The following is a 20,577-nucleotide window of genomic DNA, read 5'->3' as shown; positions in this document are numbered from 1 at the left end:
TGTTGCTCAATTGTCCCTCATTGCATCCCGCATCTGGTGATCTCCGCTCCACAGCACGCCCCCACTTCCTGCTGAGAGAACTTCCGGTTAGTTCCCGGTCTAGTACACAGAATAGCCAGCCGCTGCACAGCAGGCTGAATGGTGGGTGGGTGGAGTCTCAGACTATATTTACCAAGCTGGAGCTAGGGTGCGCCTAAGGCAAGCTTATCTACGCCCGTCCGCGCCCGACCGGGACCAGGGGCCAAGACCAGTGGCCCTGGCTTTCTTTACTCCCTGGTAGAACTCCATCGCCTAGATTATAACATAGCGCCGCTTGACAACAGAGTAGCAGCCACACTCAAAGCAGAAGGGCTGCTAAGGCCACAAAACCATACGATCTACCACAATCACCCAAATCTCTCTCCGAGATCACTCGGGCCCCCTAACTCCCCAGCACTTAGATTTGCTAATCTGAACACTCGGTCACTGCAAAAACACAACTTAGAGGTCTTCTCCTTACTGCAAGACGACACTATAGATATTTCAGGTATCACCGACACCTGGCTTGAGGAATCCTCAACTCCGGATCTGGTAGCCGCCATGACCCCAACCTACGCAGCTCTCTATCATAATAGACCGGGTAGCACTAGAGGGGGCAGGGTCGCTTTTCTTTACAATCAGTTCCTCAAGGCTAAGACGCTCTTTGCAGATAGTATTGAAGGGGAGGATGTAATAGGGGCAAAGTTCTGCTCTAAGTAGGCTTGCATTGTCACCCTGAATGTGTACTGCCCCCGAGAACGTCGCCCGAGAACGTCGCCCAAGTTCGTCGAATTTCTGACGGAACTGGCTCATGACATGCGCTCACGATATCAATGTTTATTAGTAATGGGAGACTTCAAGTTCCATTGGGAGTAATCTCTCAAAGAGAGCCAAACTAAACTAATGGACGAGGCATTGACCGCACTGGAACTCCACCAAACTGTGATAGGTCCCACCCATGAGAAAGGGCATACACTTCACCCGGTTTGGACCTCCCAGCCACATACCAACCCCCCCCCCGGTCATCAGACCCTGCTCATGGTCTGACCACTGCATCATTAGTGGCCTCCTCCTACTTTTGGAGCAGAAAACCCATCCACCCCCAGAATGGAAAGTTCTTAGGAGCTGGAACAAAATCAGAGCTGAGGACCTGGTCTCGGTCCTCAAAAAATCCAGTCCCCGTAGTCCCACTCTAGGAGACTGCGAAGCATAAATTACTGCCCTAGCGCAAAGGCTGAAGAGCGCTATCAATACACTCGCACCTGCAGGAAGGGAAAGAATAAGGGACAAATGGAAAGGGGCACCATGGTTCAGTGATGCCCTGCATAGTATGAAACAAATTCTTCACCAAAGTGAGACAGCCTGGCGGAAAGCCTATGATCCCGATGCTCAATTAGAATATCATGCAAATTTTGCCGCGTACAAAAAAGCAATTTTAACAAGAAAATCTGAATTTTATGAAGTCAAGATTGCGTCCGCTAACAATACACAGAAAGAGACTTTCAAAATCTTGAAAGAACTAAGACAAGTGAAGGAACAGAAGCCCTCCTTCTGTAGGGAGGATAGCAATACATTTCAAGCGTTCTTCACATCAAAAGTGAAGGATCTCCTGACTGAAATCCAGCACACCCCCACGCTTCCCTGCCTTCTTGAACGAACTCTCCAACTCCTCCTTTGTAACAAACCTCTCGCCTCCTTCCCTACGCTTACGCCTGAGTCTTTGGGTCTACTAATAGGGCGTGTGAAATCCGGTTCGCCTGCAGACCCTTGCCCCCCAAGGATCTTCAGGATAGCTTTCCCAGGGATAAAAGCCAAGATCATGTCACTCCTCATTTCTTCCCTAGAAATAGGACAAGTCCCTAGGGACTTCAAGGAGGCACGTGTCATTCCACTCCTGAAAAAATCTGGGGCCAACACTAAGAACCTTAAGAATTTCCAGCCAATCTCCCAACTCCCATTCCTTTCAAAGATTCTGGAACAGCATGTGCTTCTCTCACTTTCACATCATCTGGAAGTCAACCATCTCTTACAACCTAACCAGGCAGGATTTCTGCCCACCACAGCACAGAACTGGTTATGCTTTCGGTATTAGACGAATTCAGACTGAAGGCAGACACAAAGTAACCATACACCCTGATCCGGCTGGATCTATCGGTGGCATTTGACACGGTCAATCATGACCTACTCCTGACACGGATTTCTAATCTAGGGATCCAGGGCAAGGCGCTAGCATGGCTCACGTCTTTTCTGGATGGCCGCTCCCAGAGAGTACAGATGACTGACGCTGTGTCCAGGCCAGGCACACTTCCCTGCGGGGTCCCACAGGGGTCGGCACTGTCACCCCTCCTGATCAATGGCCATCTCTAACCCTTGATAGCCGCATTGAATCAGATGGAGTGCCAGATTTATAACTATGTCGACGACACCCAAATTATCATTCAGATTAATAATTCTCCAACTGCCCATGTTAGAGTTCAGAACATCCTTAAATTTACAGTCAACTGGATGGCGGCCAACTCCCTCAAAATCAACCCAGACAAGACAGAGGTGTTGGCCTTCACCACAAATGCCAATCCATGGAGCAATCTCGTTTGGCCACAAGAGCTAGGCAAATACCCAGAGCCAGCATTTGCGGTAAAACACCTGGATATTAAAATCGATGCCATGTTGTCCATGACTCAACAGGTGTCTGCAATTGTGGGCAAATGCACAGGCTTGCTGAGACAGCTGAGTAAACTGGCCCCCCTTCTCACTTTCGACACCCTTAGACTAGCAGTATGAGCCCTAATTATATCAAGATTAGATTCTGGCAATTCCCTCTACCTAGGCCGTGCGGGAAAGCTACTGGCAGAACTACAGATAGTAATGAACCATGCTGTTAGACTGATCTTCAGAGTGCCCACACAAATGCATGCCACACCTCTCCTACGCCAGTTACATTGGCCCCCAATCAGGCAGAGGACAAAGTTCAAAGACCTATGTATCGCACATAAAGTCATCTATGGCCAAGCCCCGAGATATATTAAGAACAGCCTAGCCAATTACAACCCAAGTAGAATGCTACGGCCATCGGAGGCTGGACTGTCCCCGCTTTTGTCTGTCCTCCATGGGAGTGAGAGCATTTTCCACCTACATCCCTCAAATCTGGAACAAGTTGCCTGAGAATGTATGAAGGAACACTCTCTGCTTCCGTTCAAGAAAAAGCTCAAGACAATACTCTTTCAGGAGGCATGGGGCACATGGTAATTTACTCTACTCCCACCAGGACTAGGGCAGCACCCTCTCACAGCACTGAAGAGACCGTATGGTAATTACAAATTACCACACTTGCACATCACAAGGGCTCTGCCTGAGCACTCTCAGAAAAGGTTTCTCACTAGTGTTTTGTAATTAAACGCAAGCTGAGGCCAGCACAAGAAGGAAGGGGACGCCTGGCACTTCAGGCTGGTTGAAACCTCTAGAACGATCCACTACTTCAAAGAAGGCACCAGATATAAATATTGGACCTCCAAAACCAACTCTTCAGTACACTTCTGAACCTGTGGAAGACTCTGCCAGGAAGCATTGCTGTGCTGCTGTAATGACTATTACTCTGTTTGACTGCTTCGATGAAGGACTTCTGCCCAGTGGCACTGACCTGCTGCCCTCTTGCCTGGGTAAGAAGGACTGAACTCTAACCCCAAGACCCCAGAGTGACTCGCAGTGCAAGTTGGCCGGCCTCCTCATCAGAAGCCTGAGGGACAAAACAGGCTTCAAACAACCATGAACCAAGTGCCTCGACTTCTACCCGGACAAATGGTGCCAACCCAGTCCTGGATCCTTGGAAGTGGGTCTGAAGGTGCTCTGCCAGTGCACCTGTGGACCCAGCAGAACCGAGCATCTCCTCTGCTATACAGCATAACTCCAAGAAGAACTGAAGCATTGCCTCTGCTGTGTGTAATTTCCGGGTGTCAGAACCTTGCATCGCCCTCACAAACCACAGCCTTATATCCGATGCTGCGAGACACATCCCCGATGCAGGCCCTTTCATGGCATGCCCCTCACTAACAGCATCTTTGACAATGACGCAGGACTTTCCTTTGGAAATAGGAGGTGCTCTAAGCATCCTCAACTCATGACATCACAACACAAGCCCCTGCGTTGCCAGCCTCCTTCACAATGACATGGGCCTTCACATTTCAGCATCGCAGCTCCACAGACCCGATGCTCTGTAATGCATCTGTGATCCAGACCTCACATCGACTGCACAAAACGTCCTCAACAGAGGACTACGCAACGCTCCACAATCAATGTACTCTTGGCCAGCTAGCCTAACTGGGCCTCCATAGCCTGCAAACTCTCCATCACAGTCAGCCCGAACTTGTGACTTTGTCATGGTCTGGCAGCAACAAATATCCATAGTTGGTGCGTTGTGCTATTTTGACTGAAATCTTTAAACTTGCGTATCTCTAATTGTACTGATTGCATTTTTGTTGTTTTGGTCTTGTTTTATTTTTTAAAGTGTACAACCCTTTTATCTTGTGTTGAGTTTTCATGTTATTAGGGAACGAAGTGTTGTACAAATACTTTACAACCAGCCTCTAAATTAACCCTTACTGCTCTGTGCCAAGCTACCAGAGGGTTGAACAAAGGTATATTTAGTGTATGCTTGTGACTTCACCATGGCAAAGGTTTTGGTTGCAGTTTTTATAGTCTCACCCCCCCCCCTCTTAGCCAGTAGCCCAATTTCTTACAATTGATACATCATTTTCTATTAAAAATAACATGCATTTATGTCACAGAATGTGAGGCTTGTGCTGAATGTATAGATGGGCTGAAATGAAAATGTTGGATATGCCTAATTGAAATGTCACTGACTAAACTTGCCAGTACGAAGCTGATAATATTGTTCAGTGTATATGCTCAATAGAGAAAAAATCACTCTGTGGGCAATCAAGCAACCTCTTCAATTTAACTTCCACAAAAGATGTCTGTGTAGTTAACTAATAATTCTTTCAACAGCAGAACCAGAACAACATTAGCTTCAAGGACTCAAACATTATAGAAAGGAACACTCATACATAAGTTGAAAGGAACATGACTGTACTATTTCAGTTGGCTGTCAGCTGCCATAGCCAACGAAAGTCATTAAAGACACGGGCAATGGTATATTTTTTTTCTGTCTTCTCTCAATGTCCATCCTTTATGAGGCAAAGCCATATTTTCCACTGGCAATTTGTTCGAGCTGCTCTCCAAAAAGAATCATAAGTATAATATATACAGATGCGTCCATACTCATGTGGCTGCATTTCCAAAGGGCTTTAATATTAGTTATCCTACATACCAAGGAAGTAGTACCTTCAAAACACAAGCACCCTTCCTGAACTTCTCAAAGCCAGCATACATTATCGTATGTGAAAGCAAGTAATGCAAAACCTTAAAATGTGTAAACAAAAGTGACATGAAAATAACATAAATATATATCAAAGTTTAGTGTAACTTGAGAATCAAACTGAGAAGAGAAAATCGTTCTAAATAGCCCTAGCACGTTGCTGAAGAAGTGCTAGTCTAAGAACCAAAGAAGTGCTCAATATGCTTTTATCACTAGTTAAAGAGAAAATACAAGCAGCCGCCAAAAATTGAGAATAACTTATCCATCCACAGTGTTTTGATCCAGAACGTACATTGTAGGTACAAGAGAGTAAATATTCAAAAGGGTTTTGGCGAATGAAAGGACCTCATTGCCTGGGAACATACCGGTCTCAATTCACAAAGTATGTAGTTCGGACTTGCATACATAAAAAGTTACAAATTTGCTTTCAAAACTTCCATGAAATTTAAAGCATGAGATTTACATGAAGAACTATAGCATGCAAAATCTCTGACTTGGACCCAAAGCAGAGCCCCTACTGATACCACATACATACATAGATACATTCATACATGTTGTATTCTAGGTATAGTTATAGTTTTCAGAAGTGGCCCATACAAGAGTAGTTTCAGACATACTCTTTCATTTTTAAAGGGTGGTAAGGAAAATGCAATGCAGATAAGTTAAACATCCATAATAGATACATTCATACATGTTGTATTCTAGGTATAGTTATAGTTTTCAGAAGTGGCCCATAGAAGAGTAGTTTCAGACATACTCTTTCATTTTTAAAGGGTGGTAAGGAAAATGCAATGCAGATAAGTTAAACATCCATAAAATCGTGAGCATTTCTAAACATTTTCTTTTCTATTTTTCTATTTTATTATTTTAATTGAAGAATCAAAAAAATAAATTGTATCATGAGCCAGTTTGTCAGATAGTCAACAACATAGTAGGATGTGAACAATATATCAAAATAAAAAAACAACATGAATAATATATAGAGTGATATTATAATAGAAAAGAAGAAAGAAAGCTAGAAGGAGAAAAAAAGAGAAGGAAAATGGAAAAGGTGGAATGTAGAAAGTAGGAAAGGCATCAAGTACTTGTTGAGACAAATTAATAATATGGTAAGAGATGATACCAAAATATCCTGTCACAGTGAAATGTAAGATGAATGATAACTCATACCATAGATACATTTCCACAAAAAAAATGTGGTTAGTCTTCTGAAGACATACTAGCATTAGCAATAGCACTATGAGATATATTACTGATAACCACCATTTGTCACATTTAAATGCTAACTGCAGGGCGTTCCGATTAAATCTGCCCAATCTGTGGCAGTGACATACTAAATTCCACCAACAGTTAATGGAAATATTTTTGGGGGATTTCAGGTTAGAAGTAACGACCTGTAAAATAATTGCTTTAAAAAAAATACACAAGCATGAACCAGCAGGTGCATACATACAATAAGTATCTTGCTGAATACGTTTAGCTTTCATAAGAAATCTAGAGTGTAGAATAATCGAATATAGAAAAAAGAAATAGAGTTTGTGTTAAAGTAGCAGGACAAGCTGTAGAATGCACTTTGGCCCATATTTTATCCCAGGAAGAAACCAGCCAAGTACATGCAGCTCCAATTCCCACAAAGTTCTGTTAGGAAAACAGATCTGTCCATATTGGGGTGGGGGGAGTGCAGCCGAGAGCAGGGACACGCAGCGTTTACCTTACGAGAGAGAGCACACTAATTACTACCATCTGGTGCTGCACACTCTCACAAGGCAATCGCCTAACGTGCACGCATTGCCATTGAAGGCAATGCAATGAGTGCAGGTTTTTTGAGAAAAAAACAAACTGATTTCAAGAGGTCTGTTCCCTTTGCAGCGCATATGCGCGCTGCATAGGCGAGACCTAAAAAGCAGTGAAGTACTTTCCAATGGTGGAGACGTCACAACCTTCCTACCCCAGGCCTCTATTCACCAGGCACCCTTCTCCAGAGTTTTCTATTCAAAACAGTGCTTGCAAAATCTGTTTACCAGTAAGCCACCGACCCTGCCCTCTGTCCCAGCCACCAGGTATAGGAGTACTGGAAATAGTAACAACAACAAAATGAGTGCATTTGTCAGGTAGAGGGGAAATATCGACGAAACAGGGACAGCATCAACATCACTTATTCTCAGCGTGCCTAAAAACAAAAAAATTACCTTGACCTTCTGTAATGTAACTAGCGCTTTTGTAAAGTGCTCCCATACTTTCAGGTCAGTCATGTTAGCTCACTACAAAATGCCCCCAAAAATTCATCTTACCTTGTGTGGTGTAACTAGCACTCACGTAAAGCGTTCAAAACACCTTTGGGTCGCTCTAGTTCACATTATATAATAAAAAATGGCCCACAGTCCATGGGGAGCTGGCGTGAATGTGCTTTGAAATTACAGGTCTGGGAGGGGGAGGACGACAGGAAGAAGCAGTGAGGAGGGCATGCAGTGACATGGGAGGAGGTGGGAGGGATAAATGCTGCTCCCATTTGTCAGGTAGAGGGGAAATAATGAATAAACAGGGCCGGCCTTGGCATCACTTATTCTCAGCACACCTAAAAACAAAAAAAAATGAACCTGAGCTTGTGTTAGCTAACTGGCACTTTTGAAAGGTGCTTTAATACCTTTTGGCCAGTTCAGTTGGCGCTCTATAAAAATGTCCCTAAAAATGAATATGTCCTTGTGTAATGCAACTAGCGCTTCAGCACCTTCAGGTCGCTCGAGTTCACTTTATAGAAACACGCATCAGAGAAAATGCAGTGGGAGTTGCCCAAGCCTGGCCCTTAACTGTGCTACTGAAGGTCTAGTGACCGAGGCTCGCTAAAGCAACAAGCAGCGAGGAGGGAGGGGCTTAGAGGAAATCCTCTCACTTAAGATAAAATTAAAGAGAAGATTTTGAAAACAGCATCTGAAGCGTCTGACACTTCACCTCGGTATTTGAGCGGGACGGGGAGATTAAGTGACAGGCGCTGAAGCTGAACTACTGAGGATGGGCAAGCAGTGAAACGAGCAAAAATCAAATTTAAAAAATAGTCCCCCAAATGAACGCAAACACAGAAGCATAAAATTAACAGTAATTGGGCTGAGCTTTGTAGGAGGATACCAAACACAAAACAAGCATTAGAAATGCAATAGGTCTCGCAGCATTAGAGTTAGTGCTTTTAGAATTGTTAATGGTTTTTTTTGTAAATCTTTAGCATGAGGTTGAGGGTGAGTGAGGGTGAGTGAGGGTGAGTGAGGGTGAGGGTGAGTGAGGGTGGGTGAGTGTGAGTGTGAGTGAGGGTGAGTGGGGGTGAGTGTGGGTGAGTGTGGGTGAGTGTGGGTGAGTGTGGGTGAGGGATTGAGGGTGAGGGGTTGAGGGTGAGTGAGGGTGAGGGGTTGAGGGTGAGTTATGGTGAGGGGTTGAGGGTGAATGAGGGTGAGGGAGGGTGAGGGGTTGAGGGTGAGGGGTTGAGGGTGAGTGGGGGTGAGTGAGGGTGAGGGGTTGAGGGTGAGTGAGGGTGAAGGTGAGTGAGGGTGAAGGTGAGTGAGGGTGAGGGTGAGTGAGGGTGAGTGTGGGTGAGTGTGGGTGAGTGTGGGTGGGTGAGGGATTGAGGGTGAGGGGTTGAGGGTGGGTGAGGGGTTGAGGGTGAGTGAGGGTGAGGTGTTGAGGGTGAGGTGTTGAGGGTGAGTGAGGGTGAGGGTGAGGGGTTGAGGGTGAGTGAGGGTGAGGGTAGGTGAGGGGTTGAGGGTGAGTGAGGGTGAGTGAGGGGTTGAGGGTGAGTGAGGGTGAGGGTGAGTGAGGGTGAGGGTGAGTGTGGGTGAGGGTGAGTGTGGGTGAGGGTGAGTGAGGGTGAGGGGTTGAGGGTGAGTGAGGGTGAGTGAGGGTGAGTGAGGGTGAGTGAGGGTGAGTGTGAGTGAGGGGTTGAGGGTGAGTGTGGGTGAGGGTGAGTGAGCTACATCTAATGACTTCAGAGGACTGCTTATAGACTGTTTAAATTACAACCATTGTCGATAGTAAGTACTATTGACCCTGATAACGAAAACACACAACACCAGCTGTCACGGCAGACTGAAACACCCCTCTAACGCACGCTGGTTAATAAAACGAGGCACAACACCGAGGAATATTGACCAGATCACTAATAAGATTGGAGCGCCAATTGATTTTGAACCAAATCAATAGGAGATTAACACAATATTTTTAAAGCAGTGGAATGTGGTGGGGACGTGGCGCAAACAATAAGTGCAGCTAGATCATATACTCAAATACATCCAAGATAGGGTGTTAACGAATAGCGGGTAATTTAACTGAGTGATGCGGCTTCGCACTATGTCCTCAAAGTAAAATGGAGATTAGCAAGCTGGACAATCTGGAGGGTTACTTACATGCCGCTGGTACCAAAAGTGTCTGCCCGCTTCCCTCGATGTGTACACGGGCTTGTCTTGGCCGATTATTTTTAAATAGGTAAGCCAGAGCGCACCAAACCAGATTGCTCGGTATTTCCGGGACACGTGATCAGGGCATTCAAGTCTACGCAGTGCCAGACTCTATGGTGCGTGCGTGCGTGCTGGTACAGCAGGCAACACTAGAATGCTGACCCTTAAAAACAAATCAGAATGCGCTTCGTGAAATCGGCGACACAATAATCTTCGGCACAATAGTAAAAGCAAGCACCAGTAGAGGCGTGTTTGGAAACCGAAGACTGGGTAAGGGGAGAGATGCATTGATTGGAGAGATGCAGGCTGTACTATGCAGCCCCATTAACGATCCCGCCCAAGCAACCATTTTGTATTTATTTACCTGGACAGCCGCAGTGGCGGACTGAGGAACGCTCGCGATATTTACAGGCAGCGCTACTGGATATGGAGCCTGCGTGTAGAAATAATTGGAAACAAGGCTAGCAGCAGGCAGGCAGGGGAGGAGAGGAGGAGGGGGGAGGAGAGTAGGGGAGGTTAACTGAGTGATGCGGCTTCGCACTATGTCCTCAAAGTAAAATGGAGATTAGCAAGCTGGACAATCTGGAGGGTTACTTACATGCCGTTGGTACCAAAAGTGTCTGCCCGCTTCCCTCGATACACGGGCTTGTCTTGGCCGATTATTTTTAAATAGGTAAGCCAGAGCGCGCCAAACCAGATTGCTCGGTATTTCCGGGTCACGTGATCAGGGCATTCAAGTCTACGCAGTGCCAGACTCTATGGTGCGTGCGTGCTGGTACAGCAGGCAACACTAGAATGCTGACCCTTAAAAACAAATCAGAAGGCGCTTCGTGAAATCGGCGACACAATAATCTTCGGCACAGTAGTAAAAGCAAGCACCAGTAGAGGCGTGTTTGGAAACCGAAGACTGGGTAAGGGGAGAGATGCATGGATTGGAGAGATGCAGGCTGTACTATGCAGCCCCATTAACGATCCCGCCCAAGCAACCATTTTGTATTTATTTACCTGGACAGCCGCAGTGGCGGACTGAGGAACGCTCGCGATATTTACAGGCAGCGCTACTGGATATGGAGCCTGCGTGTAGAAATAATTGGAAACAAGGCTAGCGGCAGGCAGGCAGGGGAGGAGAGGAGGAGGGGGGAGGAGAGTAGGGGAGGCACGGCCTAGCGGCCGTGCAATCAAGTAGTGAGGGGGCGGAGCTGGGGAGGCTGTGGAAGAGAGTAGGCAAGGCGACACGGCGGGAGGGGGCGGAGCGGGTAAACAAAGACGGACATGCACGCGCCCGTGACTTTTAAGGTCAATGCGCATGCGCATAAGCTTAATGCGCATGCGCATTGACCTTAAAAGTCACGGGCACTGCAAGGAATCGCCACGATTCCTTGCAGTGTGGATAAAGAGTGGATAACTCGCAATACTCTCGCCTTGCTCGATGTGCATGCGCATCGACAGGCGAGACCTAAAAAGGAGGGACAAAGAGTAAGGATTAACCACTAGCAAGCAAGAATTTTTAAACACCCATGTAAGGGATGAATAAAAAGGCAAGGGGCAAACTGCCTAAATTTGACCTAAAGAATTTACCCCACACAAGCCAAACAAGCATGTTAAATGTGAATAGATATCTAATGAATCAAGCTAATTTCTGTGCAAGAAACTAAATAAATGTAGGCGCTGGCAGAAATGAATATTTAATATGCCAAAAATTAGCAACATATGCTCTACATTTGTGCAAACGTGGAAAATATGTTGCGGAACAGCATTAAGATACTGAGAAAGCCATTGTATGCGCAGGATTGCATACTAAAACGTGATCCCTAGCCTTCTGCGACTCGGGTGATTTATGAAAGACTTTGGGACAGATTTATTTGCTGGGGTTGAGCTTAGGTCTCTGAGCCAGTGTATTTGATTTGTAGAATGTCAGGGGTTTTAAAGGAAAGCGCCATAAATCCCCCCTCAGGAGTACAGCGCCTGGAGCCCTTGCGACAATGTTCATATTAAGGAGGTTGATAACATGTTGCGATGGTATCTTCCTTTTGACGGAAGCCTTTGAAATCCATTAAACTTCTGTAGACGGGAGACTGCGTTTCAGCCTGGCTGCTGCTTTACCGTCTGACATCTGCCAGCAGGGAAGCCAAGTGGTGCAGCAGCGAATACCTCGTGTTCAACAGCCCCGCAGCAATGGCGACACGGGTTGTTTGGGTGCATTTCCTCATTACATTCTACTGGTGAAAAGTTTGCGGCAAACCTCGTTAAGTGCAAGGTGGTGCACATATAACTGTCGATCCCTCAATGTGACAGAGATTGGGCACCATCATTGTCAATGGCCCAAAAATGCAGCCGCTAATCTAACTTGCAAAAAGGCACTTACGATGCTGCATCATTCATTCGCCTTATCCAGATTCAAATCTCCAGACAGCAAGTACTGAATAAATGTGGTATTTTATTTCATGCTAATTCAATAAAGTAATTTTGTTCAAGAATCGTTTGTTTTACCAACATATCGCAACTTTGGAACAACTACGGAGTCCCAATTGTTTTTTAATAGGGGAGTCAGAAAAGACAGCAAAATATAAAATGTGTCAAGTTTAAACAGGCATGATTAGAAAAGCAAAGTAAAGCACTTTCCAAATGCGAAAAAACAATAAAATAAATCGCAACACATACTTCCGTTTGTCTGCATTGAAACAAATAACCGAAAACATTTTATATTTTGGCAAGGCGAAGATTATTGCATTAGGACATACAGAAATGCTCCCTCCAAACAAGACATCTCGGTGTTTATTTTAACTGCTCTCAGTAAAAGTGCTTTCTCCGAGGACTCCAAGCTAACAAATCCAATTTATATTTTATGCAAAGGCCTCGAGCTTAGCCAGAACAGATAATTATCAGCATTACCTTCGCTACTGCCTGGGTCCATTCTCTCCGCGACTCTGCGCTTTCAGCTCCGAACAGAAAAGCACGTTCCGACGATAAGTAGATCTCAAAGGTAAAGACGGCCCTAAAGCAAATGGAAAAATACAAAAACAGCTGTGTTTAGGCTTCCTAATATCAAACAACATCGGGCGCAATTTATTTTGAAAGCTTTTAGTATTTCATTTGTTGTAAAAGGCTAATTCATTTTAGTTTTAATGCTTCGGATGTTAAGACTAACAGCATAACAACGAGAAATTTCAATACAATAACGACAGTTCATTACATGCTAGGGTCTGTACTTATAACCGATCTTCTTGAATATTATCATGTAATCTATTCATATTTAAAGATAGTACATGTTATCTTTGTTAGACTATTAATCCCAGGTTCTAATGTCATTGTCTGAACACGGTTTTCACAGCTCTTCTTTTTCACTGCTATATTTGCTGTTACTCCCCGCTCCTTTTTTCTAGTATATTCTAGACACGTTTGATGGGGTTTGCAAGTATATCCACAAGGTTGGGAAGTCTAATTGAAGAGAGATTAAAAAACCGAATCCACCTCTTCCACTTGACCCAATTCCCAGTGGCACTCCAATGCAGTACCAAGCAGAGGCTGCTATGAGAGGAAAGACCAGTGGCGGCTGTTGACATTTGAAAGTGGTGAGGCATAAAATGAATGTTGTACTGCACTGCGGCGAGCGAGTGTAGGGAGCGAGCCGGAACAGCCTACAGGGGGACTTCGGGGGGGCCCCCGTGAAAATTTTGAAAAATGAGTGGACAAATCGTGCATTTTCAAGTAAATTTGAGAAAGCAGAATGGTTAATAAAGCAATTGTTGAAGTGCAGTTATCACATTAATAAAGAGATGTCACTCAACAACATAGGTAGCTGCTTATTCAGTATACTCAAGGTCATGCATACATGCTTGTGTTTCTAAAAATAAAATGCTGTAAAATACGTGTGTGACGTGCAGTCTCACATACAGACAGTTTCATACTGAACTATCCGTGTAATGTGCTTAGTGCAGCAATACAGATATAAATACATAAGGAAGTCCACCACACAGACTGAAAATCGGTCCCTTATAAGTTATATGAATCATGTGATTGGGCTAGGCAAGATTTTGACCTAACTGTGCACAATTAATGCATTTTTTTTAAACATAACTGTCCCTTCAATACCTGGTATGGGGTAGTAAAGGCTATGGACAATTACAATTAAAAGCACAAACTTACTTTACAGCTCAGTTGTTAACTCTTTGCACTGATGCTCAAAAACAATAAATATTTGCCACAAACTATGGAGTGATTTGATCAATTAATGCCTATTTCCCAATACCCAGCTCCCAACCACCCTTTACATTTGCAGATTAGCCTTAACAATTGCAAATTAACTTGTTGTAGTGTACATTTGAATTTTTTCAGGCCAGCAAGTACCCATGGAGGAAGGCTTGATTTTGATTACCTTAGCTGTCTATCTGGCGTTCGTTTCACAAAATAGGAAACACACTTAATGACACTTAATAATTAAAAAAAAAATATCATTTACCAATGCTAATGAAGAAGCAGCTTTTTTGGTCAACTGCTTACTTTTTCATATGAACACAAATCAAAGGCAGTAAAACAAGCTAGTACCCTCTGTGTCATATTACTGGATCCAGATACAAAACATTGCTGCCTTCTTTCACTTCTTTTTCAGCCGTGGGTGCCTCAATTTACAAGAACTGGATCATCAGGAAAGCAGAAGACCGAGTCCATAGCAGAATTGAAGTGGTGCCTTCAAACGCCAGACAGTGTGGTGCTGCCCCAGAATCCAGAAGTATATCACAACTGCAGCAGCATCACCCAACAGTAGTAACACAATTGTCTGCTACTAAAACTGAAGCAGCAACAGCTTCATTTCCAACATCTATAGTGGGCAGGTTTATGATATGGCAGGACTTAAACCAAGTGTAGACAATGCAAAAATAAGAGTCAACGACAATTGAAAAAACTATTTGGATGACCCAAATTAGGTCTAGCTGTAACAACACCTATTGCTATGAGAAAAAGGAACAGTGGCCAGAACTAAGAAGGCACAGAATATAGTATCTAGCAATGCCCACACCAAAAATGTTTTCAGAGAACATGTTCAGCACAGCTGCGGCAATTGTCTCAGTTTAAAGGACGAGTCTCTCTCGCTGAAACAAAGAGATTTACAATGATTAAAATGTATTAACATTTCATGCGCAAAAACAATAAGGCTCCAGAACACAAAACAATGGATGCAGGAAATTTCTCTGCCAACCCAAGTGGAGAGTGGGATCATTCTTCAGGTGTCCTTCCTAATTTTGAAGATGAACTCTGTTTTCTAGATTTAAAAGAGCAGTAATAACACTGCAGAAATGTTGGCTTGTCGGACCTGGCTATTGTTTGCAGGGTCGCCCCCAGATTTTTGCCTTCTGTTGCTAAACCCATTTTTGTTGGCATTAGGACTCTTTGCACTTCTTCCCTGCAACCCATTGGTTAATTGCTTGTGGTCTCTGAGGTTCCGTGAATTCTGAACCCGTTTCATAAAGGTCGTGGTTTTGTTAGGAATTCGATAGTAGCGGACCGTAACTAGTGAGTGCGGCAAGTACGAGTGATTTCGCCATGTTAGACCGATGGCTTCACTACATATTTAGAGATTTTGTTCTGAACCCTTGGATTCCATTTTGTGTACGGCAGCCATTTTGTGGCTGCCCTCACATAGGCCGATGACTACAGCCGAACGATTATTTGGTACACGTACACCACCTTTAGCTGACTCCTAGGTGACCTGATTGAACTGACCCTGTTGCCTGAAGCTAACCTTGTAAAGCCAGTTCCTTGTCCGGTAGTTGATCGAGATAGAGATCAAAGAACAGGACATTGCTGAGTTTATTATACACGCACACACCCTTTATCTTGCTTCACGTCTGTTTCTCTTCCTTCTTTTATGGCCTGTTTATGGTTTGGGTTTTGGTCTTTTATTATGGGTTTGTCCGGCCTGTCCGAGCAAGAATGTTGGGCTTTCCCGTGTAATTGATAGTGGGCTGGACAACCGAAAAATGGGTTTGTCGACATACAATACCTTTTGCAATGTTACTTGTGATTGGACAGTTCGTAAATAATTGGTGTTTGCCAGGAATGTGATTATTAGCATAAAAGACGATGTCTCGCAATACGAAAATTGAGCAGATTCTGACAAACCTACTTGTGTCGTACTTCGTAGAACTTCTGTTCCTGGTTGCAGCCAATAAATTTGATCTTTGACATCACCGAGAAGTATCCCGTGTCTCTGTATTATAGGATAGGTGGACCCGTAGACTTTGGGCATGCCCCTGGCGCTGCTGGGTTCTAAAACCAGGTTCTTCAGTTGGCGCCCCACGTGGGGCGACTCCAAGCCCGAAGATCGTGAGGAGCTTTGTGAGGAAATTCTGGAAGACGGCCCCCACTTCATCGACCCCGGCATGTCGAACGAGGACTGAAGGTTTTAACTGCGAGACTTCCCGCTTTCTGACGGCTACGAAGGACTGCTGCCCTGACTGCCGCCCTGTCTTGGACCCTTTGTGACGATTTGTAGAGTGAGACGATAGACGGGTCTTCTGGTGACGTGATTGATACTTCAGTTAAGTATGAGTGGAGTGTCTCCCAGACCTTAGTTTTTGGTTTCCTTCGGGTTTTGATTTGGAACTTGCAAATGCTAAAGCCGAGGGACTTGTATATTTGCGAGACTATTGTTTTTGGTAATCCCTTGAAGTTTGAAGCTAGACTAGTGAGCAAAGATGCCTGGTCTTAGCAAACTTGGAAAGATATTATTCTAAACATGGTGTGGGCCCCATTACGTATAATGTATTGTGGGTCCGATACACCAGGAAAGACGGTGTTATAAAATGGCCCCAACATGGTAGCTACTACACAGAGATTTTAGATAATTTGGAAGTTAAACTATTTAGGAAGAAAGCCCGGCCGGCAATGTTTGACTCTTTCCGCTTTTGGCGAATTGAAGCCAAACAGAGAGAAATTAAATAAGAGAAAACAAATAAAAGAGAGAAGGGTATATTGATAATGCAGGCTGCTATACAGTTTAAAGATAATGAAGAAGAACAAGCTAGTGAGCAGTTGTATAGGCAACATAAAATGGTCATCGATAAATTTTATCCAGCTTTATCACCTCTTCTACAAGGTGCAACGAGGGACCCTGAAAAGGATCCTTTGATGTCAAATTTGTTGAGTTCACCACCCCCTTATGTGCAGAGTGCTACGGCACCTCCACAACCTTTAGTTGTGCAACCTCCAGCTGTTCAGCCTCTTGTTGTTGCACAGCCGCCAGCTCCTCTTCAGCTGGTTCCTCCTCCTTTGGCGCAGCCTCCTATAGGGCCGCCGACTTTGCTATTAGATCCGCCTCCAACTCCTACGACTTTTTCTCCTGTATTTGCTACTCCTTCTGCTACTACTCCTACTTATGCTTTATCTCAGCCTGTTTTGCCTCCTGTCCTTATGACAGCTTCTCCTTCTGTTCGACAGAGAATGACTGAAACTGTTACTGGTCTTTTTTCTCCTTTCTTTGAGTCATTGGGTGTGACTCCTGTATTTAAGCGTAAACAGTTGCGTAGCCAGATTCCTGGTACCGAAGAGCGGGCTGTGTTGGATCATATGGCTCGTAAGTGGCTTACCCATTCTTCGAGATATGATTTAGAGTCGATTATGGATGTCTTCTGACAATGGGAAGCACCGAAGCAGAGGTATGTCTTCGACATGTTGTGTACTTTCCTTCGTGAGGAATGGGAAGATGGTGAGTTGGGTCAGACTCCATCTGAGTTGTTTAAGGTGCAATCAGAGTTTGCGAAAGGAGCGATAGTGGGTTTCGATGTCGAAAAAGCAGTTGCGACGTTGCTCTCGTTTAGGAGTGAGCGTCCTACTCAGTCATTGTTTGAGCCTGATTCTTCAGTTAGGAGAAATGAGAGAGGTTCCTCCGGTATGGAAAGAAGCAGTTCAGGCCGATGTTAACAATGTATTGCAGCTGTAGATGCTCATTTTCAGCGTGTTTGGTTACATGTTCCGTGGAAGCGAGCTGAAGTTTTGGCCCTTAAGCAGACTTTACCTGATCCCCGAAAGAATCCTGCAAGGTATTACAAAGAGTTGTCACAGACAGCTGATGCGTGCATTATGAACTTAGCCGATATAGATGTGTTGTTTGGTAATGTGGTTCCTCAACCCTTGTGGGGAACGATTCGTCATGTGGATCATGCGAATGAGTTGGGTGACACATGGGCAAACATTACTGCTGCAGATGGTCTTCAAGGTGGTGGAGCTAAACCTGAAGCTTTAGTTGCAGAACTTCCTGGGAGGATTATTAATTATATGAAGACTTTGATGCCTGCTATGCGAGTGAATTGGGATAAATTGTCTGCATGCAAGCAGAAGAAAGATGAGAGTGTGTCTGATTTCTTCACTAGGTTTGAAGAGACGTTTATAGATCATAGTGGTCAAGACATGAGTACGGAAGGTGGCCAACGGTTGTTCGTAGATAAGTTTGTTCATAACTTGCTTCCCGAGTTGTGTACTAAGTTGAAGGATTCAGAGAGTTCATGGGCTGTTTCTTCGTCTGCCCAGATATTGGCTACTGCACAATATTACGAGAATAGGGATAAGGATGAGAAAGATAAAGCAGACAGAAAGACAAAAGATTTAAAGACGAAGGTTCTTTTGCAACAGGCGTATCCACCTCGTTATAATCAGCGTGAATTTCAGCAACATCAGCAGTTTCAGAGAGGATCTCAAAGGACCGAGTCTTTTTCAGCAGCGTGTTCCTGTAGGCCCTAATCAATGTGCGTATTGTAAAGAGGAAGGTCACTTCAAGAATAGTTGTTGGGTTCTGTTTCAGCGTACGAATGGTGCGTATGGTGTGAGAGGTCAAGGTGTTCAGCAAGCTCCTAGAGGTAGAGGACGTGGTGTGTTCACCCAGAATGCACGTTCCTTTCCTCCACAGAATACGATGAATTGCTTTGATCAACAGAATGTTGCCTCTGGTAGGTCGACTCAGTATTATGCTGATGACTACTATGTTGAGAGTGAGAACGCCGACGGTAATGATTGCTAGGACAGCCATAGACAAAGAGAGGGAGTTGTGTCAGTTCAAGTAGATCAGAGTGGACCTTATGTTGAAGTGATTACATCAGGTGTGTCAGAGCCTTTTCAGTTGGATACTGGTGCTGCGAAGAGTTCTATCATGAACTCTAAACTCCCTGGCGCACCTTTGTCTGGCTTGACGAATGTTTCGGTAGGTTTTTCTGGCGCCCCAGTTCGTAATCCAGTTTCTAGTCCTTTGTCTCTTTCGGTTGGACCTTGTGAATTAGAAGCACCCCTCATTCTGACGACAGGTTGTGGTGAGAATTTGTTGGGATTGGATTTGTTGAAGAGATTGTATGCGACATTGCATTGTTCTCCTTCAGGAGTACAGCTTACATTGGGTAATAGAGTTATTTCTCCAATGTACTTGTCTAAAGATCGGCTTCCATCGGAATTGTGTTCTCCCCCTGATACTCTTAGGGGTACTGGTCCTAATGACGTGGGTCTTTTGGAGATTCCACCATATGTTGTGACGTTGAAAGCGAATGCTAGATTTCCATGTATTCCCCAATATAGGATTTCTAGTGATGGTGAAAGAGCACTTTTAGCGATCATCTATGATCGGATTGAGAAAGGTGTGATTGAAGAAACGAGAGGTAATGTGTGTAATAGTCCAGTTTTGCCTGTCCTGAAATGGACTGATTCTTCTCAATCGCCTGTGTATAGGTTTGTGATCGATCTTCGAGAAGTGAACAAGATTGTCGTGCCACAGTTTCCGGTTGTTCCAGACATTACTGCTTTACTGACTATGATTCCTGCTTCAGCTACCTGGTTTTCGGTGATTGATCTGAAGAATGCTTTCTTCAGCTTCCCGATTGCCGAGGAGAGTAGAGATATTTTTGGCTTCTCTTTAGGAGGCCGAAGTTTCCGATTTAAGCGCGCTCCTCAAGGCTATTGTGAGAGTCCATCCATCTATAGTCAGGCTTTGAAAACACAGCTTGATACGATTGTCTTGCCTGATGGTGCTGCTCTTATTCAATATGTTAACGATTTGTTAGTTGCTGCTGATGATGAGGAGATCTGTAAAGAAGCTACTCTTTCTCTGTTGCGTCATTTGTCTGACCTCCATCATAAAGTGTCACTTTCGAAGTTGCAGTATTATCGACAAGAAGTGACCTACTTAGGTCATCTCTTATCGAAGGAGGGAAGAAGGTTGACTCCAGAACAAATTCAAGCGATTGCGAAAATAAATGTGCCAACCATACAGAGAGAAGTGCGTGCTTTCTTGGGTATTACTTTGTACTGTCGGCAATGGATTCCAAACTTTTCGCTGCTTGCGAAACATTTGTTAGCACTTACTCTTAAGGATACTCCGAATCCTCTTCCTTGGTCTGACGAATGTCAGAAATGTTTTTCTGAATTGCGTACCGCATTGTGTTCGGCTCCTGTGTTGGGTACTCCCGACTACAGCAAGCCTTTTACACTCTATGTCCATGAAAGAGAGGGATGTGCATTGTCAGTTTTGACTAAGCAGTTTGGCGACAAACAGCGTCCATGTGTGTATTTCTCGTCAACTTTGGATCCGGTAGCTGGAGCATTGCCGAGTTGTCTGAGAGCTACAGCTGCAGCAGCTGTTTCTATTCGACAGTCTGCTGGTTTGGTAATGGATAATATATTGATTGTGATGGTTCCACATGCAGTGGATACTTTGTTAAACAGGACAAAGACACAGCACTTGACTAGTGCTCGATTGTCAGGTTACGAGAT

The 20,577-nt window shown here is 44.5% G+C and overlaps 1 protein-coding gene across 1 annotated transcript in view; it reads right to left on the bottom strand.

Annotated features, from left to right (window-relative positions):
* The window catches only part of ARAP2 (ArfGAP with RhoGAP domain, ankyrin repeat and PH domain 2), a 1,270,949-nt gene that overhangs the window by 426,926 nt on the left and 823,446 nt on the right, over positions 1-20,577 (bottom strand). The window contains exon 17 of the mRNA XM_086964430.1: positions 12,721-12,823. Within this exon, the coding sequence (XP_086820556.1) occupies positions 12,721-12,823 (103 nt within the window). The remainder of the gene's footprint in view (positions 1-12,720; positions 12,824-20,577) is intronic.

The sequence above is a fragment of the Lissotriton vulgaris genome, chromosome 3_2 (assembly GCF_964263255.1).
Source record: "Lissotriton vulgaris chromosome 3_2, aLisVul1.2, whole genome shotgun sequence".
In the NCBI taxonomy this organism is placed as follows: Eukaryota; Metazoa; Chordata; class Amphibia; order Caudata; family Salamandridae; genus Lissotriton; species Lissotriton vulgaris.
The sequence above is the reverse complement of the archived record's forward strand: the minus strand, read 5'-3'. Positions and strand labels throughout refer to the sequence as shown.